Source organism: Meriones unguiculatus, chromosome 8, assembly GCF_030254825.1.
Source record: "Meriones unguiculatus strain TT.TT164.6M chromosome 8, Bangor_MerUng_6.1, whole genome shotgun sequence".
Taxonomy (NCBI): domain Eukaryota; kingdom Metazoa; phylum Chordata; class Mammalia; order Rodentia; family Muridae; genus Meriones; species Meriones unguiculatus.
The window spans coordinates 9892965-9916899 of record NC_083356.1 but is presented as its reverse complement, the minus strand read 5'-3'; the positions used below and the strand labels follow the sequence as shown (position 1 = coordinate 9916899).

General features: G+C 42.2%; 1 protein-coding gene across 1 annotated transcript in view; it reads left to right on the top strand.

The window, feature by feature from the left end:
- The window catches only part of Pdzrn4 (PDZ domain containing ring finger 4), a 352831-nt gene that overhangs the window by 317684 nt on the left and 11212 nt on the right, over window positions 1-23935 (top strand). Inside the window, 4 exon segments of the mRNA XM_021652913.2 lie at window positions 5830-5928; window positions 8429-8491; window positions 14634-14735; window positions 19284-19400. Coding sequence (XP_021508588.2) covers window positions 5830-5928; window positions 8429-8491; window positions 14634-14735; window positions 19284-19400 — 381 coding nt within the window.

Sequence of the window (23935 nt, the reverse complement as noted above, 5' to 3'; positions counted from 1 at the left end):
CTGCAAATGACAGAATGTTGTTTTTACAGCTGAGCCATATTCCATGGTGTAGATAGGCAACATTTTCTTCATCCATTCATTGTTCCTGGAACCTTGTTGTTCCCATACCTTGTCGATTATGACTAGCATTGCAGTAAGCGTGAGAGGCAGGTGCCTCGGAGACACACTGGCTCCTCTTCCTTTGGATATTTACCGCATGGTGGGATAGCTGGATCACATGTGGGCATCGAGAACCCTCCATACGGATTTCCAAATGCCCGTGTTAGTTTGCATTCCCAGCACTGTTGTCTTCCTCCTTTGCCCACAGTCTCGCCTTCTCTTTTTAATGAAAATACAGTGACTCTAACTAAGTGAGAAGATATCTCATTATTAAAAGGACTCATTCTTGTCCTAAGGCTAAGATGTTTCATAGACAGCTCTTCTGACACCAATCTTTTCCACTCTCCTTCTATATACAGTCTAATTCTCACAGGAATGAATGCCATAGTTTGATTTTTTTTTTTTTAGAATAAACTTTATTCATTCCCAGAACACGGCATTTTTGAAGCGTGTTTGTGGACAAGTGAATGTGGCTGTGTCATATACGCAGTCGAAATAACGTATGTGAGTTAGCACTGCTGTCGCCATCAGTGCGGGAGGCCGGAAGTTTGCACACACCCATGAATCGTCTCTGAGGAGGACCAGTAGCCGTTTGCTTTTCTGTTTTGCAACCGGATTCCTCGTGACAAAGAGATTGACATGAAGAGACAGGATTTACGATGTGTTACTGGAGGCGCTTTAGATGTTGGCTTGGGACCTGCAAAGGAGTACTGGATGGAGCTTCTGCTGAAGAATCCTCCCCCACTGGCTACCTAGCTACCCTGCCCTCAAGCCAATGCTGCTGGATGCTGCTTATAAGTGAACTACACAGTGTGTGCTTCCATGAGCCAGTGTGGATTGTGTAGCCACACAGGAAGAGGTCCAGGCCCACACTGGCACTGGGTTCCCTGGCTTGTGAGTTCTGGGATCCAAGTCATCACACTTGGAGTTTCAGTCCTTGATTTAAAGCTGTGTGTGGCCGAGGAGCCAGCTCAGTAGGGAAAGGGCCTGCCATGCAGGAGAAGTGATTTTGGAGCTCCAGCCCTCATGTAAACAAAAGCACATTGACACCTGCCTGTAATCCCAGTACTAAGGAGACCAAGACACAAGCATTCCTGGGATTTATGTCCCAGCCACGGTTGCTAATCAGCAAACTCCTGGCTAAGTAAAAGGCCCGGTCTTTAAATAGGTGGGGCCAAAAGATGGTTCAGCTGGCAAAGGCAGTTGACTGCAGGCCGCTACCTAAGTTCATCGCCTGATACTACGAGGTAGGAGAGGACTGCTAAGCTGGGTACTGCAAGTTGTACTCTAACCCAATCACACACATTAAATAAATAAATAATCATGAAGAAAAATGTTTTTAATGATAGAATGTGATTGAGGAGCAGTCTGACATTCGTCTGTGTCTTCCAAGCACCGATACACAGCCATGAAGATGGGCGTGCACACCCAGGAAGCTGTGTGTTTTCTGTCTGCAGTTATATGAACTAATCCCTATTGAATCCCATTTTATACAATCTTTGAGAAAAATCATCTCGTTATTTTATGTGTACGAGCATTTGCTGCATGTATGACTTTCCATGGAGTTCAGAAGAAAGTGTCAGATCTCCCTTGATATAACTACAGACCGCTGTAAGCCACAAGTGGGTGCTGGGAATCAAACAGGCCTGCTCTGAGAGAGAAGCCAGCATTCGTAACCATCCTTCAGTCCCCACAGTCCCTGTACTGAATGCATTAAAGTTACCCCAGAGACACCAAAACGTTATCATGTTGCATTAAGGAATGAAAACATAGCATTGCATCTTGGATTAATCTGACCAAGAGTGAGCCCAAGTCTGGATTTTCCACTTTTCTCCCTGCGTCTTCCATCTGTCTGCAGATCACCATTATTGGCCCATCTGTGATTTGTCTATTGTGTGAGTCTCCGATATCCTGCTGTCCCTAGCTTGGCCTCTGACAGTAGCCTTTTCTCTGTACTTACTGAACAGCCTAGAAAACATGGCTCAGGGAAGGACCGAATTTTTCATCAGAGAGATCTTTTAACAGTTTTGCAGAGAGAGAGGACTCGGAATAGTAAACAATACTGCGCGCCTGTTATCAGGCTATAGCCATGTTGTTTGCAGCATTTGTGGGAGATACTTGTTTTGAGGTTGCTTTCAACTGTTGGCTGTCTCCAGAAGATGATTGCCCAAACACACATATGCATTAGTCTGGGTCAGGAGTATGAAAGCATATATGACTTAAAGCAGGCATTAGCTCAGGTTCTAAAAGCCTATTGCCTAGGTAGTCCAAGGCATAGTGAGTTTGCTTATTACATGGTTCCCTCAAAGGAAGGTTAGCTTTCAGAGGCCGAGTGCACAGTAGGACAGCAGGTTAAGTACAGATTCTTAAACAATCTCACGGTGTATCATGGACTTTCCTATAAGCTCTGCCAAAAGTTCAACCTTTTGGAGGTCAAGATAATTTTCCTAAAACTGCACCATTATACCACATTTTACACGAATTCTGATAGTGAATCTTTTAAAGGGGGCTTATGTATCACTTCTCTTTCTCAAGCACACTTGTAAGAGAACAGAGGCTCACAAGCAAATACCAGATTTCCATGGCGGAGTGGTTCTATGGGAAGCCTAAAACGCCCATGCAGAAAGACCAATGCAGGCAGCTGGATATGGGAGAGTGTGAGATGTCTCAGAAAGTGGTGAACTGGAAACCTGGACTAGGCACACACCTTTAGTATCCTCTTCACATAGGTTCAAGAGTATGAAAATACTGGAAAATTACTTTTACATCAAGGTCTCCATGTTTTGTTTTGTTTTCTCCTTTGAATTCCTGGGTGGTTTCTTTGGTGTTTTGGGGTATTGATACCGTATGGGTAGCTCCTGTGGTCCTGCTGTTAACTGATTCATTCCGTCTTATTGCACAGCATTCTGATATGTCTCTCCTAGGCAGACTCCCAAAGTGAACAGAAAACTGAGAATTCTGAGCAGATACTGCAAAGTGCACCCCTATCTGAATGAATGCCTTCCTCAGCATGAGGAGACAGTAGGCTGGTCTTGAGTTAAGATCTCCAAAGGCAGTTCTTGCAGTGTGTTCAGGTTTCCTCAGAGGCCTCTTGGGGACAGCAGGCTTCTCTGCTCCCTGTCCTGGAAGAGGCAGATCTGTGCCTGTGATTCCTTCCTGGCAATACAGGTTTAGTTAGGGACTCTCAGCCTCTGGAGCTGTGAACCACTGCCAATTTGGACCCTTGCTTGGTGCATGCATTTCCCTTCAGGTGACAAATAGGTCCTTGTTTCCTGTTCTTCACCGAGGCAACTGTATTTCCAACCTTTCTCCATTCCCAAGACAATTTGGTTGGTTTGTTTTTGTCCTTGTTTATTTTTGAGATTGTAGTTTAATGGCGGTGCTTCTCCCCTATCTATCTTTCTTTAAACCCTCCCACATACCTCTCCCAGTTCTCCTTCAAATTAATGGGTTCTTTTTCATTATTTGTTATTGTATGCATGTATGTATTTGATATGTATATGCACATATATATAAATTACTTGCTCTATTTAATGTTCCATATAATGTTACTTGTATGTATGTTTTCTTCTGTTTTTGTCTTGTTTTGTTTTTCTTGACACAGTGTCTCACCATGTAGCTCTGTCCTTCCTGTAAATCACAATGTAGACGAGGCTGGCCTCGAGCTCACAGGTCTGCCTGCCTCATGAGTACTGGGTTTAAAGATGTGCACCACCATGACAGCTGTATGTGTATTTTGAAGGCTAGCCATTGGGCACTGACCAACCAATTAGTATGTTCTTTCCCGTGAAGGACCATCCCCCCTGCTCCCAGTACTACTTCGTGCAGGTTGAGGCCTCACGGGATTTTCCCCATCTAGTTCGGCATGTTTGTTGGTGTTCTCGCTCAGCTTGCTTTTAGAAGCTGCGATAGTAGCTCACAGTGACTCGACACACTTACACCCTGCCGTTTCAGTGTGTACTGATTTGCCACACTCTCGGGGTAGAGGGCTAAATTTTGTTTTATTTGCTGTTGACTAGGAAATTATTGGTCATTGGAGTTTATGACAGTAAAAGTCCTCGTTAAGGGTTTACCCACAGTTTACAGCACATCATTTAAACAAATGGCTATTACCCAGTGACAAGGGCATCACTGATAGCTGAGCGGGAGGGAGAGAATTTCTCCAAACGTTGCAGAATGCTGTGGAGAGCAACCTCCTGTTTGCAGCCAAGCAAACTTTTCTGTATTCAGCACCAATATTTCCATTCTTGGGTAGTTAAGTTGGGTTTTCTCTCTTAGTCCATGTTATGGCAAACCCTGAAAATCAGGTGACTTGTAAAGTACAGACACCTTTCTCGGCACAGGAGCTGGGATGTTCAAGATCCAAGTGGAGGCAGTTTGGCATTTCACAGGGTTCTCTTTCTCACCCAGGGCTCCGCCTCCCTGTGACCTGCAAGCTTTGGGGCATCTGCGCTCTCTACCCCTTTCATGGGAGCACTAAATACGTTCATGGCCTTGCCACTCATGACCTAACTACCTTTCAAAGTCTGGACCTCCTAATCAGACAGTCACCTTGAGGGTCAGGATCTCAGCATTCAATTTGTGAAAAACAGACATCTATGGCCACATCCTTATATTGCTCAGCTTCATAATCTTTTTATACACTTACACACACACACACATTTCCCAGCCAAAAGGAAAAACTTCTTAATTATGAGTCGGCTTTTACAAAAACCTATGCAGGCAAGGAAAGATTGGGAAGAATGATACATCCTTCCTGGCGGTAGCAGAGCCCAGGATGAGACTCCTGCTTTTGGGTAATGAGGAGGGGGTATTGACAAGACTGAGAAGAACATAGCTCTGTGGGGCTGAATTCAGAGAGCCTTGCTCTAGGCTTCTGTTCCAGATCACGCTCTCCTCGCTCTGATTGTTTAGTGATAGGTCTTACACTCTCCACAACAGGAACAAGTTTCCCAAGATTGTAGCTGCAATTTGTATTTTAACGCTTGGAATTGTGTGATTTATCCTGGTCTGCATCAGAGAAGTGGCACAAGCCCATTTCATTATGTTGAACTGAAATTTATTATCATTTTACCGAACATAAATCAGGCACTAGATCCAGGACACATCACCTGAGGCTGACATTCCCAGCCCCTTAACAGTGCGTGGCAGTGAATGTATTTTCCTGTTCTTTCACTGCTGCATTCTGAATCATCGCCTCTGCCTCATATGGTGCTCCATTCAGCTGGACGAACCCATTTCTTTCCAAGGGTGAAGGTTTTTGTAGAATAATAGAAAACTTTGACCTGACCCACATTAAACCCTTGCTTCTTATCACAGTGTCCAAAACTCAAAAAAAAAAAAAAATAGATGAAAGAAAGATTCAGGACAGTCCCGTTTTTAATCGAACTTGTGCCGTTTTTGTTACGTAACAGACGGAAATGTTTGGGAAGCCTTTTCTACCTTCCTTGATATTCTCAAGTACTTTATAATTCCACCTTAATAATCTATGCAGTTTGGTGTGCGAATTTATGGGGTTCTGCGTATTTCCAACTACAAAATGAAAATCTGAAATGCGGATTTGACCATACAAAAACAACTTGGTGAAAGTAAATTTCAGTGATATTTGGTTACAAAAGTTAATTTCAGATTTTAGATAATAAGGTTTTAAAACTTCTCACAGTGACCAGAACTTCATCCATGACTTTCTGCTCTGAGATTAATGTCTCAATATGCATGCCATTCCCTCAGGAGGTCGAGCTGTGCCGCGTTAGCAGTCAGGAGAAGCTGGGCCTGACAGTCTGCTACCGAACCGATGATGAAGAAGACACAGGCATTTATGTCAGCGAGGTGAGGGGTGCTGTGGGGAGGATGGGGGGAGGGATGACTTGAAAGGAGAAGAAAAGCCTCTCTCCAAGGCCTGAATGTGGAAAGCTGGCTGCCATCCAATTCTTGCCACTTTCAATTAGGGAAGCAAATTACGCTGCCCAAGTAATGCAATTATCATCAGCTTGTTTAGCGAGGAGGCTTTCCCTGCAGAATCCCAGCAAGGAAAAGTGTGAAAGTGGTAACACTGTCTAAATTTGAATAAATTCCCATAAGACAGTAGCAGGCTGAGCTCAGCCCCGATCCCCAAACATTTGTCCTTCCATTCCATTGCATCTTCTATACTCCGCTAACAGCACTATTGGCTAATTATCTTAAACTGGCGGGCATAATAATCACCTTTTTTTACTCTGTGTGTGGGGTGAGTAGATTTAAATACCCAAGAAATACATCTGTCCGTTTCTTTTATTCAACCACAAGATCCTTCTCAGAAGGCCAAGAACTGTATTTGAGTCATCATTTTAATGTTAGCTTGAAAAGACTTATCAAGCAAAATGTATTACAGTAGATTTCAGGAAAAGTAGGTCATTTTTACTTTTTTAAAGTAAAAAAGCATGTCTTTTAAAAATTATAAATGCTTTTTGTTTATTCTCTCATACAACGCATCCATGCTGCAGCCACCTCTCCTCCCTTAGATCCACTGCTCCTCCGTTTCCCTTCAGAAAAGAACAGGCCTCCCAGTGAGATCACCCAAAGATGACATAACAAGATGCAAAATGGCTAGACACAGACCCTCATATCAAGGCTGGAGGAAGCAACCCAGTAGGAAGAAAAGGGTCTCAAGAAAGGCAAAAGAGTCAGGGATACCCTCCACTCCTATTGTAAGGAGTCCTGCAAAAACCCCAAGCTATAAAACCACAGCATATATGCAGAGGACCCATACATATGACTTAAAACTACACACGTCGCCACACATGGAGATGTGTACATTACATACCTTAGCGCCTGCAGCCATGTAAGGGCTAGGCAAATGACATGCTGATGTTCTCTGAAGTCTGAGCTTTCGTGGCTACAGCGTTAAAACAGTACCGACAAGGAAACCCAGTACAATAGTTTTCTACAGAGTTGCTAGAATATGCAAGGGATCAGCTACTACTGCACTTGGAGAGGAGCTCAACTCTTCAAGTACAGAATGGTCTTGTCCATCGCTTTACTCTGAAAATACAGAATGGTGCATTTCTTTTATCATTTTGCTCTCACGTGGAAAATTGTCCAGAGAACATTTCATTTGGCTACTCTTTAAAACGAGCAACTCCAACAAACCCTCTCACTGAGGGATGGAGTTGTAAAGAAATACTTGCTGAAACCTTGTCCATTATGTGCACAGAAACAGGCAGTTCTGCAGGTGGTTTGATTTAAAGTTTGAAAGACAAAGTTTCAGCGTGATGAGTGGTTTTTAAAAGGGACACAATTCATTAGCAATTATAATGTCCTCTGCATTCTGGGAAGTCTCCATTTAGTATTTAAAGCTGTCAGACTTGAGACTTCTCTTTTCAGAGGTGACAAAGAGGGCCATAGGAACTGAACAAGTGCAGCCGGAAGAGTTGTCCTTATCTTACCTATGTATGATCAGAGGGCCTTCTGCTGGATTAATCATCTTAGCCTCAGTTCTTAAGTGGGACTCCTAGTAAGGAAGTAACATGTAATGTTGGAACTGAATGGATCAACGTCACTCAGTAGTTGAAAAATTTAACTTAAGAGAAGAAGCTTTGATGGAGAAAGCTAATAGAAATGACTTGGAACTATCACAGAAAGTTAATAGATAAAATCACCCTCAGTGAACTGAAAGCCATCACTCAAGTTTGGCTTAATAAAATGTTGGAATGATCTAAGCAAAGCTTTAAATCTCTATTTGTTCTAATAATGCAACATTTATATAATTAGCACTGTCATGTAAAGTGACACCAAGAAACAGAATGTGCAGATAGGAGTTTTTTTTAAGTTCTTGAACGATATAGATTAAAAATCTCTTCAAGTATAATATCCTTGTGAGACTGAAATCCCTTTAATAAATGTGGGCATAGGAGATCTACCAGATTTCCTAAGAGATGTCCTGTATTATAAGTAACCTAATACACGGTCAATTCGCTAGGTCCAGGAGAGTCCTGGGATTAACATCATCATAGCGTCCTGTCAGCTAAGGACAGTCTGACAACGTGGCTTCAGAAATGACTGAAATGATGTGAAAAGGGAAGGCCTGGATGGAGGGGGAAAGGGTGGGCAAGTGGCCTGCAAATGAAGCTCTGCCCCTGTCCATTTTATTACTCTAAAGCAGTTTGTTTACAGCTCTAGAATGAGTGCTTTTGACCGAGAAAAAAAAGGTACGCACCCTGCCATGAATCTACAGAGAATTTTGAGCCAATGTAGTCCAAAACTACAATATCTTGATATGTTTTTAAACTACACTGTAAGCTCTCAGAAGGATATTGTATGGCCCTGAAGATGCATGCCTTCTCTATTACAGGTTGACCCAAATAGCATCGCTGCCAAGGATGGCCGGATCCGAGAAGGGGATCGTATTTTACAAGTATGTGATGCGTGCATTTCCTCAAGTTTCCCACAGGCTGTCTAACAGCTTTCATTTTATCTTGTTTCTTGTAAAGTGTTAGAGGGTAAATAGCTTGTCATTGCTTTTGCATACTATCATCTATACAACAACAACAACAACAAAAATCTATTGCTTTAAACACTTTCAAAATAAAGGTGGTGCCATTTCTCAAGAGTTGTTAGGTCATAATTATTGAGACACAGTTCCTGGAATAAGGTGCCTTTGGCCTCCAGGCCAACCATTGCTTTTGCCACACTATTTGCCTTCCTCTATTGCAAGCCCATTCTCTTATCTTGAGCTATAAAACGCTATCGTTGTGAAGGTTGCATGATCTGTGTGTAGTGTGTTCAGTACAGAGGTGATAAAAGACTGATAAGCGTAGCTGCTACTCATGGTGACTTTTTCAGAATAAACCACTTGAACATGGAGCTATGTGTTCCCTTACTGTGCAAAAGTCTAGAATCCCAAAACAGCAGCTGTAGCCCATGACTAATGAGTGAGCTGCCAAGGCCAGATGGGAGAGCTGTAATTTCTTCTCCATAGAGAAATACAAAAACATAAAGACACTTGCCTTGCAGTCCAATGAGAAATGGGAAACGCTGAGCAGATCATAGGGAGGTCCAGGGCTGGAAAGAGGGTTCCAAGGCCTCACAGGGGTTAACAGAAAGCTAAGGGCTTTGCTCTAAATCTACCTGGCTCATGACGTCCCTCTGGGTCCTTGCCTTAAAGAGTGACTAGAAGACTCCAAAGCAAAGTCTAATGTCCAGATCAACCTCCAAGTGAAACTGCTGAGTTGAGTTCTTGGTCACAGCTGTGAAATATAAGAAGGGGCTCTAGCATGGTGAACTGAAGGAATACACACTTAAAACTCAGAACTTCTAGATGCAGTAAGAGAGCCAGCGTTCCCACATCTCCTGGCTAGGTGTGGATCCCCTAGGAAATGCCTCTTCAGATTTTTTTGCTATAACTCTGAGCTTCAGAAATACACAAAATGCACTTGGCTAACCCTGTCCTGTCTAACTGGGAAGACAGCGGCTCACACAGATGATCACAGAACAGCAGGGCATCATGGAGGTGTCTGAAGCTAGTTGGTGTCTTACCCCACCAGGGTCCCTTTGCTAACCTCCATCATGCTCATACTCCTTTTCTTTCCTTAGCTTGATACGATGGACCCTTTCCACCAATGGCCGTCTACAAAGGTTAGGGAAGAATAAAAAGTAAGAGTTAGCAATTATTTAGGGTTCAAGACTTTTCCAGAAAAATCTCAAGAGTATTCAATGCAGTAAGACTTATGAGTGGTGGCCTGTGCTTAAGCAAATGGAACTGTGCCCATTGTTGGGTACATCAGGAGAATAAAATGTTTGTCTGGCAATCTAGACTCAGCCTTTTTTGAGACACATGTTCACACACACACACACACTCACACACATGTGAACAAGTCAATGAGTGAAACAGGCATTCAGGATAGGTGAATAAAATCTGCAGAGATGCTTTGCTAAGACAGTCTACTTTAAAAGTTACGTTTTAATACAGATACTGGAAGGTTCAAATAATCTATTGTTTACAATAAAATGAAATATTAGCTGTGTCCTCGCTTTATTAGTATCTCCAATGCACTGAAATGATGTGACTTCCTGGCTCTCAGTGGTCACTAAGCGCTAACACGCAGTAAGGTGTCCAGCATCTGAAAAGCGTGAAAGGTTTTGCACCGTCAAAGTAACCACCCTATTCAGCCATGTCTTTGATGTGTTAAATCTGTCCATTGTCATTTTCCTTGCTGCTTCCCTGCCAGCTCATCTTTCTTCCTCTACCATGTGCTCTTCACACCTATAGCTCCTATTATACCATCACCTGGCTCCCTTCCAGTTCTCCAGCTCTCCCATAGGCAAACACAGTTTCCAAAATCACATTTTTTAAAAAAGATTACATCCTTTCGTTCTGTGGCTTACTGCATAAAAATGGGGCGCATGTATTTCTGTGAGACTGAGTATTTTGAAGCTTCTAAGTTCTTAGCTATTCTGTATGAGGATTTATTTGTGAAGAAAAATGCCTACAGAATAATAAAGAGTTCCTTAATGGAATTAGTTCATTGAGGAAACAATGGCAGGGTTGATAAATGCTGTTTTCTGCCAGATTACTTTATATTCTGTGACAAATACTGCAAACTAAATGAATACACACACATCACATTAAAAAGCCTGGAATTCAATTTTGTCTCACACACAGAGGAAACAAAGTGTCTTAAGGGTGATGGTGAAATTATATCAAATAAAACTGTGACAAAAATTGTTCCCACAGACCAATAGCTCCCATCTGTCTGGTGGAGAGATTATAGGAAACCATGTAATGAACAATTAATGACTACTTTCCCAGGGAGAGGGCAATGGGACAAACAGAGGAATTTCTTCTTATCCATAAGGTTTCCTGGTTGGCTTTCATTTAAATGAACCTCTCTCAAGCAACTCTGTCTTTAATTGTCTATTTATGATAAGCTAAGTTGAGTGTATTTATGGGCCTGCCCTCATTGCAGTATTAATATTTTCTTTATCTTGCATACCACAGACTTCTCAGATGACTTTCCAATAGCACACATTTCACACACATAAACACACTCACTCCCAGATGCTGGACATGGCAAAGTGAGTCAACTTCTCCAGAATATGTCCAGTTCTCGTAAGTTCAAAGCGCTGGTTGGTTCTGTCCGCTGTGTCACTGACAATAACTTAGCTCCAATTTGTCCCAGAAATTTACCTAAAAACAAACAAACAGACAAACCTCTAGAGCTGAAGAAGGCACTTCTGAATCAGTCTGCAAGAGTTAAATGTCACACAAATAACCGGTACCTGAAAGGAGGAAGTACTATGTGTCACTGTCTCCTTGGAGTGATGAGTGCAGAAGATGCCCGGCGAGCAGCCTGATAACCATGCTGCCTAAAGCACCAACCATGAGCCATAGAGTCTCCCTGTGAAAGCTCTGCCAGACGGCATGAGCATTTGAGTGGGCTGTCTGCATTCTCTGCACTACATACAGATTGCTGTACACCCTGTCTTCCTATGTGTTTCTCTTATTGAACAGCAGTTTTCCCTGATTCTTTTCTACCCCATCTATTCCTTCCCTCTCTTTGTGATTAAACACGTACAGAACATAGTACCTTTCTTTTTCCCAAGATACTTAGCTTGGTTTTTTGTTTTGTTTTTTCCTGAGAAATGTCAGGGGTAGTTGGATGTCAACATTTCAGATGTTCATCCCTCACAGTGTTGAACCCTAAATATCCCTCATAGTGTTGAACCCTAAATATTGGTATATTGAAGCAGAAAAAAAAATACTATCGTATGTATACCACTTATAGACTTTTGGGCATGGACCTCCACATACTCTGCCCCCTAGGAGACCAGGCCTAAAGTGAGATTTTTTAATTAATTCCATCCCACCCAGGACAAAGACAATACCTATTTCCCTGCCCCAACAATACCCATTTTGAAACGAACATTTGCATATGCCTATGTAAAGAAAATATGAGGTCTACATCTATTATCCACAAAGACTAACCTCATTTAGAACAAAACCTACGTATTGTCTTCCTCCAGGCAATCATCCCTTCTTTCTTAAGCCAAAAGTCCTTCAGGAAGCTGAGGGGGACAGGGCTGACCATGTGTCTCCTCCCTGTGACGCTTTATGTCTTCCTGGCTTCCTCCAGCAAAACAAGCTGCTTTCCCTCTAGCAGCCCTGTGACCACAAGCCATCATTTCAGAAACAAAGACAACTGAAGGTTGAAAGCTCTTGACTCCCCTCCTCAGATCTTCCATCCTTTGAGAGGACTGTTTGCTGAAATGCATGGCCGCATCTCTTGCTTTATATCAGTTTGAGCATCAAATTAAAATCCTGAGTACATGACACTGAACTCCACCAAAGCAGCTGGCTAGAGTAACCCTTCTTTTGAATAAGAAAACAGTGAACAGCATTTTAATAGCAAATTTCTGTGGTGGCTTCATTTCATCCCACGCGTGATCCGGAAGGCGAGTGGTTTCCACAGCAAATGCTTTGTGTTACCTGGCAATTCTAGAAACCAAAACTCAGAGCACTGTGAGCTTACAAAGAAGAAATCTGAGTGCTAACTACAGAGGGACTGAAAGGCAAATGTGGTACAGTGTTGGTGACTTCCTTAGGGTTAAAACTGCGTCTGAAATAAATACCTGTCTAGACAGAACTAGACGGACTACTATGGATTTACGTATTTGTGCATTTTACTCTATTTTCTTTACTTAGCAGGATAGAGTTTGCCTTCACAGTGGTCTAAAGGTATAAACAGTGAAAGCAAGGCAACACGTGCATCTATGTGAGTGTGTGCTGATACCATGCCAGGAACATAGTTAAGACCTTTCCCACAACCCTCTGGAAAAGCCACAATGAGCATCTACTCCAAATCAACAAACATGATAGCATTAGGATAGGAGAGGTGAGGAGCAAGGTTAAGAGCAGGTGAAATGGGTAAAGAAAGGGAAAGTACACCTATGTTTGAGTGAAAATTAGAGGGGAAAGTAATGAATATTACGTCCCAGGCAAAGGCAGAGATTAGCTGGAAATCACAGGACATTTACCACCCAACACTCCCCAGAAAGAAACAGATGTGTCTTACAGGTGGACACATAAGTTGCAGGTAAACTAAAAAGTGACGTGAAATGGCCCAAAGCCATGGTCAATGGCAGGAAAGCCATGGTCCTAGTTGGAGAAGGCATTTTTTGAGAAATGGAAATAAATGTTCATGAAACCCGTGAGTATCGGGGTTTCTTCTATCCACAGATGAGCAAGAAATGAAGGTGGTACCTGCTTTGATCAGAGTACAAAACACCTGTGGGTTGCATGATTTTCTTCACTTGTGGTCTGTTCTCTTAAGTATCATAATAAAGAGTTGAGGACTAAAGATTATTTGTTGTTTTCCAAAGTGAGATTGTTAGGCTAATGTTGTTGTTTGTTTTTGTTTGTTTTTTGATAATCTTTTTTGTCTCTGTGGGTCAGCCAGAATCCCAGACACACACAAGTGAGAACACTGAGTGAAAATATGAAATTACTGGAGGAAAAAAATTGGCTAGCATGGCCATATCTTTTCTCTGTTTGGCTTACATAATTAGTATTCATTTAGGCAAAACTTCTTCTATGTTTGAAATTTTAACATAGTTTGATAATATGCTAGCAACAGAAAAATATTGTCTGTATGGATTTGAGAAATCAATAAAACAAAATGAATTTTAAGTGTCCAAAGGAAAATACGCTAAATTAAAAATAAACATATCTGAACGTGAAAATGTAGTTCAAGGATGCTTACTCTATTTTTAGAACCTAGGAAAACTGAGTGCTGTAGGATTTTTTCCCCCTACCCAATCAAAAGCCCCCAGAAGGTTGGTTTCTTTCCCTCGTTTTGTAAAGTCAAGTTTACATGGAGCCAATCTTTAAAATTTCCCAGTATGTTTAAAACATTGCATGTGCTTTGTTGAAGGAAGAAACAGGGAACTCCTCGGGAGTCAAGTGCCAGGAGCAGGGTCCTAAAGAGCCCTTGTTCTCTCTCTGGATTAGCCTCATTTGGGAGAGAGAGAGCTGGAGTGATGTTTGGACCACTGAGTCAGACCCCACACAAATATGAAGTGATTAACCAAGCCCAGGTCAGCTGCGGGCTGGGAGAGCAGCCTGCACACAGGCTGCCTGCAGCTCTCTAATTGGCTCCCGGGAGCGTGCAGGATGACGGATTTCAGTTGTGGAACTGCTGGCCGCTTCCCCCAGCGCTATTATCTCAGAGTGACACTTCCATTACTCTGAGCGGAGAAAGATGAACGTCACCTGTCAGGGGCTGGTTAATTGTGTCGCTAGATGTATGTTGCCAGGGCGCAGGTTGGACATTTATGAACATAACTGCTTCCTGTGATGTCCACCATCCTTCAGGGATCGATATGGCTCTTACAGCACGCGTGTAATTGAGTGAAGGCACTTTCCACGGAGGGGTGAAGATGAGCCCATTGTGGGAGCCTCGTTGTCCATACATTCACCATAAATGAGCTAGTATTTGCCATTTATTGTGTGCAGCATTGTGGAAACAGAAACTAATGTGCCACCTTCATTTGTTCTCTAGATAAATGGGGAAGACATCCAGAACCGAGAAGAGGCCGTGGCTCTGCTGTCTAGCGAGGAGTGTAAGAGAATTGTGCTGCTGGTCGCCAGGCCCGACATGCAGGTCCGAGCAAAGAGCAGGGTCTGGAGACTGGACGTTCTAGTCAATGAGTTCATGAATGAATGTGTATGCATTCCTGCTGGGCGACACAGAATCACTTTCATGAGTGTCTGTGTAACCATAGATAAAAAACACTGCAAAGGCTGATCCTCAACTGCCTAACCTTACCCCCCAAACCTTGCTAAAGTAACTCCACAGAAAGGCAGCTAAACATTCGATTTCAGGGGAAAAATTAAAACACACAAAATGGACCCCCCCCTCTTTCCTCTCTGACTCTGTCTCTCTCTGTGTCTCTCTTTCTCTGCTTGGTAGTTATTTAAAGGAATTAACAAGTGAGAACTAGTTGGCTGCAGATTGTTTTAAATTCTGTGTAGCCCTGCCTTCAGGCTCCCACCTAAAATACATAATTGGCATATTAAGACATCATGAAGGATTCTCTAATGAGAAAAATGTTAGCATATGTAGCTATCATCTTAAATCGTCTTAAAATAACTTTATCAAATGAACTATCTATGGTGTAGTTCCATGGAGGGCATGAGTTCTTTTCCATAACTAATATGACGAAAACATTTATCGCCCCCCCCAAAGGAATTAATTTATATCTTGACAGAGGACGATGTCATCAGAGTAAAGGAGAGGTAATGCTAGGAGAAAGGTACTTAACCACTGTCTCTTCCCACATGCTTTTCTTGTCCCATTGAATGCAAAAAGGACGGCTCCCTGTCACCGTCCTATCCACCCGTCACTCCTGTGAGGGAAGTTGGTTGCGTCACCATTTGTCTCGCAGGTTATTGATCTGATATTTTTCAGACTCAGTAACTACATTCTCTCTATAAATTACACTGAGTCAGTGTACTTTGGCGTCAGGCTGGGCCCTGACTTGAATATAGTGGTTATAAAAGATCGCTCTCTCCGCATATATTTCCTTTATGCCCTGGACCATTCTAAACGGCTCTCGTAAAGTCTGCTGTAGCCTGGAGCAGAGTAGAGATACACACCTGAGGTCTGAGTTGTGGGAAAATGAGCCCATACAACAGGCTGCGGGGCCTCCTTGCTAAGAAAGAACGTTTAAAATACATTTGAAATTGTACCAGTTATCTAGAAGGTTTTTAAGCAAATGATCTCACTAACCACATTTCCTTAAAATAATAAAATAAAATAAAATAAAATAAGAGGAGGATATGTCAGTGAAGTTCACATGAGTTGAAATTAATCGAGTAGCCAAGCTTGCCATAGAAAGGTGCAAGTCCATTTCCTGTCCTTCCGTGTTGCTCTGGGGAAACACATGGGTTTAGAGTTGAAGCCTTTCCAGTGAGGTCACGATGGCTTAAAACGGGCCCCTGCTACTGTTTGCCAGAGGCATCTGCCTGGCACAGGATGACTGGCTGCTTCACCCTCCTTAACTTTGCCCCCAAAGAGCCAGCTTTGGAGGGTAAATCATCAAATCAGACTCTTCAGATCTTTGGTAACAGTCTCCGATGCTACAGAACACCACGCCACCTGCTCAAACCAGAATTTGCCTTCACCCAGGTCCTGAAAAACAAAAGGCTCCACGGGACTAGAAAAGGCACACTTGTTTTGAAAATTGGATTTCCAATAAAAATCATCTAAGAAAATTCACATTAACACCACACTTTAAAAATAGAATTCACACAGTAGATGCTATCATTGAAAAAAAAAAAAAGACAACAAATCCTGTTTTTCCATCTGCTATCTTTGTCTATCAAATTCAGTATATCTTGTTGCACTGTGTGTATTTTTATGGAGGGAGAATGAGGAAGCTTTTTGTGTGCTTTTCCTAACATGTTTAAAAATGTTTCAAATACTCTCCAGACTCTTGGAAATGATCTATGTGCTTGCTGGGGGCAGTATTGGGCATCTGTGCAATATTTTTAAATAACTCATTTCCTTCATTCCCTGTCACCTTTCTTTCATTTCCTGCCCGTTTTCTTCCTCAGACCATTAAAGATATTGCTTTTCTATCCTATTTCCCTCGGGAGATGGGGGCAGAGAGGGCTCTCGGAGAAACTTGGAGCCACCACGTTTGAGCCGGTGTACTCTGTCTGTTCTCTGCGGCGCTATGGATGACCTGCTTTGTACAGGCACAGCGCTCTGTGAAGGTGATCCCTCCTTTGCAGCTCAGCCCAAGTAGTGCATGGACTGCAGGTGGATGGGAGCCGAAGAGGTGCAGCAGGGGGAGAGGGAGCAAAGAGAAGCCCTCTGCTTCTACGGTGCTCTGCGCCAAATGACAGACACAGATGGTGACTTGGTCGGAGGGAGTCATTTCGACACTGTCCTCAGCTTTTCCCACCACCTCACTGAGCCCGCAGAAGACTGTTCCTATGTGATTATAAGAAAGTGTCTACTTTGACCTGATTAAAGAAAACAGTCCTTGGATTTATAAGAAGCAAGCGTTCTTAGCTTGAGATAATTCTGTTTAGATTTGAATTCTGCAGCTTCGTGGTTCAAAAAAAAAAAAAGGATTAAAGACTACAGAACTCTTAGTTAGCACAGTCATTTGCATACCTTACTTGGGCCACATTAAGAAAAATGAGGACAGATCAGCTTGTCCACACTTGTGGCATACAGTTAAATCTGAGGTCATGAAAGTTCTGTGTGGGCTTTAATAGACACCAGGGAACCCACATGCTCTAGTTTGCTTCCTGTTGCTGACATAAACTCCAGGACCAAAAGCAAATTTGGAAAGGAAAAAGGTTTCGGTTTGTTTGTTTATTTGTTTGTTTTAGCTTATACTTATAGCCTATCACTGAGAGAAACCAGGGCATCAGTTCAAGACAGATTCCTGGAGGCAGGGACCACAGGGGATGCTGCCTGAGGGCTTGCTCAGTACCTCCCTAATACAGCCTCGGCCCACCTACCCACGGATGGTCTAACTCTCAGTGGGCTGGGCCCTTTTGCCTCAGCTGACAACTAAAACAATGACCGCACAGATATGTCCACAGGCCAATCTGATGGAGGCAATTTTTCCATGGAGATTCCCTCTTCCAGGTGTGTCAAAACAAACGTTTCCTACGACACCACAATACGCCTTCTATTAATGAATGTCATGCATGTGTGTGAATGCTTAAGGTTCCACTGACTATTCCATTTACAAGGCTCTTTTGTTGTTGTTGAAGTCTTGAGACATTCATTTGTCTTTAAAGGTTTCTTGTTGAAAATACCTCCAACTGTTGTCCTTTTGTGCTCATTAGAAACCTGTCTTCTTTGTAGCACAGAGTAGAGTTCTGATGACAACACAGGCTGTTAATGAGCATAAACAGTTAATTTATGCACTCCGCCTCCAGAAATCCACTTCGAGGCCAGTTACGTGCACTGGCCATCAACAGCAATCGTGTCGTGACAGTAATCGCCAGCTCTCCATTTCGCTCTCTATGAAGAAGCCAACAGGATTTATTGACAGAGCCTTACATTCCCATCCCCCACAAACAAAATTGCACCGTTCTAATACCTTTAAATATCGCCTGGGCCATCATGTCCCCCTGCCATGAATAGACATGATGGGAGCTGGGTATCCTCAGAGGCACTGTCTGTGTGTAACCTGCTTAAGGCCTTGAGTCAGTTTTCAGAACCTTGTGAATGAAGAGGCATGGCTATGATTGCTTCCTCCCCTCCCCCGCCCTAAAGAATTCAGGTGCTAGTAAGATGGCTCAGTGGATAGAGGCACTTACCACCAAGCCTGATGACCAGAGTTCAATTCTGAGAAGCCACCTGGTGCAAAGAGAGAATCCTCAAGATCTCCTCTGACCTTCCTATGGGTCCCATGGCATGTGGACACACACAGGGACACATACATAGAGAAAGAAAGAGTGGGGGAGGGAGAAGGAGATGGAAAGAAAGAGAAAGAACCAATAGATAGGTAGGTAGGTAGGTAGGTAGGTAGGTAGGTAGGTAGGTAGGTAGATAGATAGATAGATAGATAGATAGATAGATAGATAGACAGACTTTTGGTGTTTAGTCTTATGTTTTTGTTTTTAACTTTTCCTTTTCTTTTTTATAGATAAAATCAATTTTGTCTGTCAATTCTTTTAGGACAAGCTCATCGCTTGCTAACTTGAGTCACTAAAATAGAAAAGCAGGGTGAGGGTAAAATCTGCTTTTTGGGGCCACTTTGGATACAGTCTCACCTGGGGATGCTGTTAAGGGTAAAGGCCCGATTGTCTCAGAGGCCCATCAGAACCACTACAGTTCTTTTAACCCAGGGCTTCGGGAGATAATGAGCCAGCTGCGGATTCTGCAGTCTGCTTTTCACAGGGTTTGAAAGACGGTAATGTTCTGTGCTATGGGATTTACTCAGTTACAAGAGAAAATCTGAAGCTGTTTCAGGAGAGGATAAAAGACCTAAGAATCCTTTTCTTTCTTTCCTTTTGTCTCACCTTTTCTTCTCTCTGAGAAGTGACTATAGGGGGCTCCAGTTCTGAAGAGAAGCGCTGACAAAGAGAGCTGGTCGGCAGTCAGCATCGAGGCAAAACCTCGTTTCAGCGTGAGTCTCACTAACATAATGATGTAATGTACTAATGTGCTCCTTTGCAGCTGGACGAAGGCTGGCTGGAAGATGAAAGGAATGAATTCTTAGAAGACGTAAACTCGGAGATGCTGGAGGAAGAACCTAATGACGGAGCGCAGTGCACAGCCAATGAGCTGCAGCAGGTAGGGCCGCTAGTCTGAACTGCATCATCAGAAATGCTGCTAGTTCTCCTTAATGGAAAAGAAAACACAATCAAAGGGTTTGATCAAACAGCTCTGTAACCGTAATCTTTTTTTTTTTTTTTGAGCATATGATCTTCTCAAATGACGCAGAAGGAATATGTACCTTTTCTATTCAAAATATTTCCAGCTTGGAAAGCCTGAGGATTATTCTTAATATCATACAGTAGCATCAAGAATGTTGAAATACATAGTTTTCAACATAATTTGCAGAAACTTAATAGTAAACGTGTGTGTGACTTATGGATATACTTGCTAGAATCACCAATTATCAACCAGGAGGTAACTTCAAAAACTGTTTTGGACTTTAAAATATAAATGTTTCCATTTGATTGGTTAAGCTGTAAATGGAAGATGATAGCGTGGTGTAAAGATTTGTGTACTTGATGGGTTCATCACACCCGTGTACTCTGGAATAAGCAAAAAGGTGATCTTTGGCCCAATGGCTGCTCTATGCATGCCCATGGCATAATTTGAGGTGATTGAAATAATGTTGAGACAGGTTTTCTCTGTGGGCTGCCCCGGACTTGCTCAGTAGAACAGGCTGGCCTCAAATTCACAGAGATCTACGTGCCTCTGCCACCCTGAATGCTGGGATTACAGGCGTGGGCCACCACACCTGGCTGACATCATGTTGTCTTAAAGGTCACATATTCATTCAATGAAAATCTGAACTTTTAATATGTTCCAAGTACCATACTTGAAGGTGGGAGCGTTTTGAAAACAGAGTTCCTGACCTTAAGAAATTCCTAACGGGGGAAGACCACAATGTGGACTATGGCAAAATGTATCTAGGAGTCTTTTTATTCTTGTTATTTTCACACTACATAGAAACAAAACTATATAGCCTAGATTTTTACGTCTAATTCATGCCCTTCATCTGCCTGGCATAATCTTGTTAACATTTCTCTGGCAGTTTACTGATTTGTTTAATTATCATCCCGTTCTCAACATTAATTGTTTACCCATCATAAAGATGTCTGTTTAAAAAAAAATCCTGACAAGTTTAACCACACGAAGCTAGACATCCTATCACCTCACCAAGCTGAAAAATGAAATATGTTTACACGCTACCTTCTCAAACAAAAGGTACTAACTAAACCATAGGACTGTAAGCAACACCATCAACCCAACCAGGCAGAATGTGAATCCTGACTGTTACTGGCCCCTCCACTAGGGTAGTCTGTGCTCAGAAATGCTGCTGGTGGTTGGCGGTTGTTTTGCTGTATAGATAGGGTTGGAGTTTTTATGTATGACTTCAACAGTGGCCACAAATAAAGATATCTTTTCTTGGCAGCCGCTGCTTACCAGTGAGAAAGTCCTTGCTCCAGGCTTCTTCTTTCTTAGATACAAAATGTGACTCGATACAGCATTGACAGGGGATGTTGGAATAAAGAAGTCAGGGAGGGATCCTGTCTAGGTAAAGTGATACAGTGCAGAGTGCTGCCTACTCATCACGTGTAATACAAATGCGAGGGCTGGTGAAGGAAAGCCTAAGGTCCCCGAGGTTAGACGCTCATTGTGTGGAAATTTCTCTTCACCCTAAGACTGAGAACTGACGAGAAGTACAGAAATCTTTAAAACGTCTTTTGCCCTTATAAACAATAATACTGCATTAGAAATGCCCTGTCAGAAACACTGACTGTCAGAGTCATAACTCCAGAGGGCGGTGAAAAATGACAGCAAGGAACTCCAGGCTTGGAATGGAGATTTTCACTTCCACAATTTCTCACAGACCAGTGACAATGAATTCAAAGTCAACGTAACAACTTAAATTTGTAGGCACATGAATGAGTGCTTTATGCCAAGGTTAACTTTCTACACTGCCTTGGGTTGGGCTGCTGCCCTGGAATCAATGTGCAGTTGCATGTAAAGAACAATACCAGCCTTCCTGCACTGTCTCGTCCTTACAAGATGAGGAAGTTTTCATTGTAAAAACGACTACATGTAAATTCAAACTCCCCAAATCCTGGACCATCAAGGATGTGATTGTCAAGGCGCACCATGCAGCTCTTGGCAAAGTCAGCACGGGGCTCTGAACGGCTTTCCTTTCTTAGTTACTTTTATCGGTAAGGCATTAGGAGCCAGTCATTGTGTTCATTACGAATAAGGGAGTGTTTTGTAGGGAAAGTTTGAGAATCCTAGAATTAAATGATACATGGCTGTATTTTCTTTATTGTTTATATGATATTACGTTTGGGGAACAAAACAGCAATTATCTAGAGAGAGCTTTTAAACTTACGTTAGAATGCTTTTATTACTCCATCCAATCTTTTCTTTTCTTTTTTTTTTTTTTTTACCACAAGTTTGATTGTATATAATTATGCATTTAAACTTGCTAGAGTAAAGAATTAGATCTGGTAGTCAGTAAACTTACATGTAAGGAAACCAATGTAGAGCTTACAATGTAGAACACTGATGATTTGTGATAAGGAAAGAAAGCAATTTTACCGTATTCATCTCATTGGGCCATTGATAAATTGTTCTATATTAAAATTAAAAAACAACAGAGAGTAAAATTGTATGTATGTATCTACATACCATATGGTCATATTAGATATGTACCTATAGCTCAAAACATATTCTTGATATTATATGCATGCCTGCTAGTCAGTGTTGCTCATATTTCCCTGGGAACTATCATTTTTATTTTTTATTGAGGAAGGGAATCATTGTTCATCAGTGTAGAAACCAATGCTATGGCTTAGGACTTTTACAGAATATAAAAACAAAACAAAACAGTCTATTGTATAGGCAACCAGCAAGGAAGCCAGGGGCTAAAGCAGAGCTCAAACTTGTTTCTGTGATGGGTTAATTTTAGGGGACCTCAGGAGTAGAGAAGGAGGGACTTCATACCTGACCTAGTTAGAGTTACTATTGCTGTGATGAAAAAAACCATGACAAAGCAACGTGGGGAGAAAGGGCTTATTAGATTTACACTTCCATATCACTCTTCATCACCAAAGGAAGTCAGGACAGGAACTTTTTTTTTTTTTATTCTTTCTTATATTTTTAATTGATTTAATTTTTGAATTGTACTTTTGAAAGTATATCTTTTTTTTTTTATCAGTTACATTTTATTAACTCTGTATCCCAGCCGTGTCCCGATCCCTCATTCCCTCCCAGTCCCTCCCTCCCTCCCTCCCTCATCTCCACCGTGCCCCTTTCCAAGTCCACTGATGGGGGGGACCTCCTCCCCATTCATCTGATCCTGTTTTATCAGGTATCTTCAGGACTGGCTGCAAAGCCCTCCTCTGTGGCCTAACAGGACTGCTCCTCCCTTCGGGGGTGGGGAGACCAAAGAGCCAGTCATCGAGTTCCTGTTAGAAATAGTCCCTGTTCCCCTCACTTTGGGAAACCAATTGGTTACTGAGCTACCACAGGCTACATCTGAGTGGAGGTTCTAGGTTATATCCATACATGGTCCTTGGTTGAATGTCAGTCTCAGAAAAGACCCTGTGCCCAGATATATTTGGTCCTTGTGGAGCTCCTATCCTTTCCCCATCAGACTAACTCCCCTTCTTTCTTATGATTCCCTGTACTCTGCCAAAGGTTTGGTCATGAGTCTTTGCTTTGAAAACACTGCTAGTTAGAGTCTTTCAGATGCGCTCAGTAGACTCCTGTCATACGTTCAATGTTGTCTTTCTAAATGAGGATTGATCATCTTACCCCATGTCCGCTCAATTGATTATCTTTTTTAGGTGTATAGATTTCATTATGTTTATCATATCTTATAGGTCTATATAAGTGAGTATATCCCATGTTTGTCTTTCTCCTTCTGGGATATTTCACTCAGAATGATCTTTTCTAGATCCCACCATTTGCCTGCAAATTTCATGATTTCCTCCTTTTTGATTGCTGAGTAGTATTCCATTGTATAAAAATACCACAATTTCTGTACCCATTCCACCGTTGATGAACATCTGGGTTGTTTCCAGGTTCTGGCTATTACAAATAGAGCTGCTATAAACATGGTTGAGCAAGTGTCCTTTTTGTGTACTTGAACAAACTTTGGGTATATACCTAGCAGTGGTATAGCTGGGTCTGGAGGAAGCACTATTCCTATTTGTCTTAGAAAGCGCCAGATAGCTTTCCAGAGTGGTTGTACCAGTTTACATTCCCACCAGCAGTGGAGCAGGGTTCCCCTTTCTCCACAACCTCTCCAGCATGTGTTATCGCTTGAGTTTTTCATCTTGGCCATTCTGATGGGTGTAAGGTGATATCTCAGGGTCGTTTTGATTTGCATTTCCCTGATGGCTAATGAGGATGAGCATTTCTTTAAGTGTTTTTCTGCCATTCGATATTCCTCTGTCGAGAATTCTCTGTTTAGCTCTGTTCCCCATTTTTTAATTGGATTACTTGGTTTGCTGCTTTTCAGCTTCTTTAGTTCTTTGTATATACTGGATATTAGTCCTCTGTCAGATAAAGGGTTAGTGAAGATTCTTTCCCAATCTGTAGGCAGTCGTTTTGTTTTGATG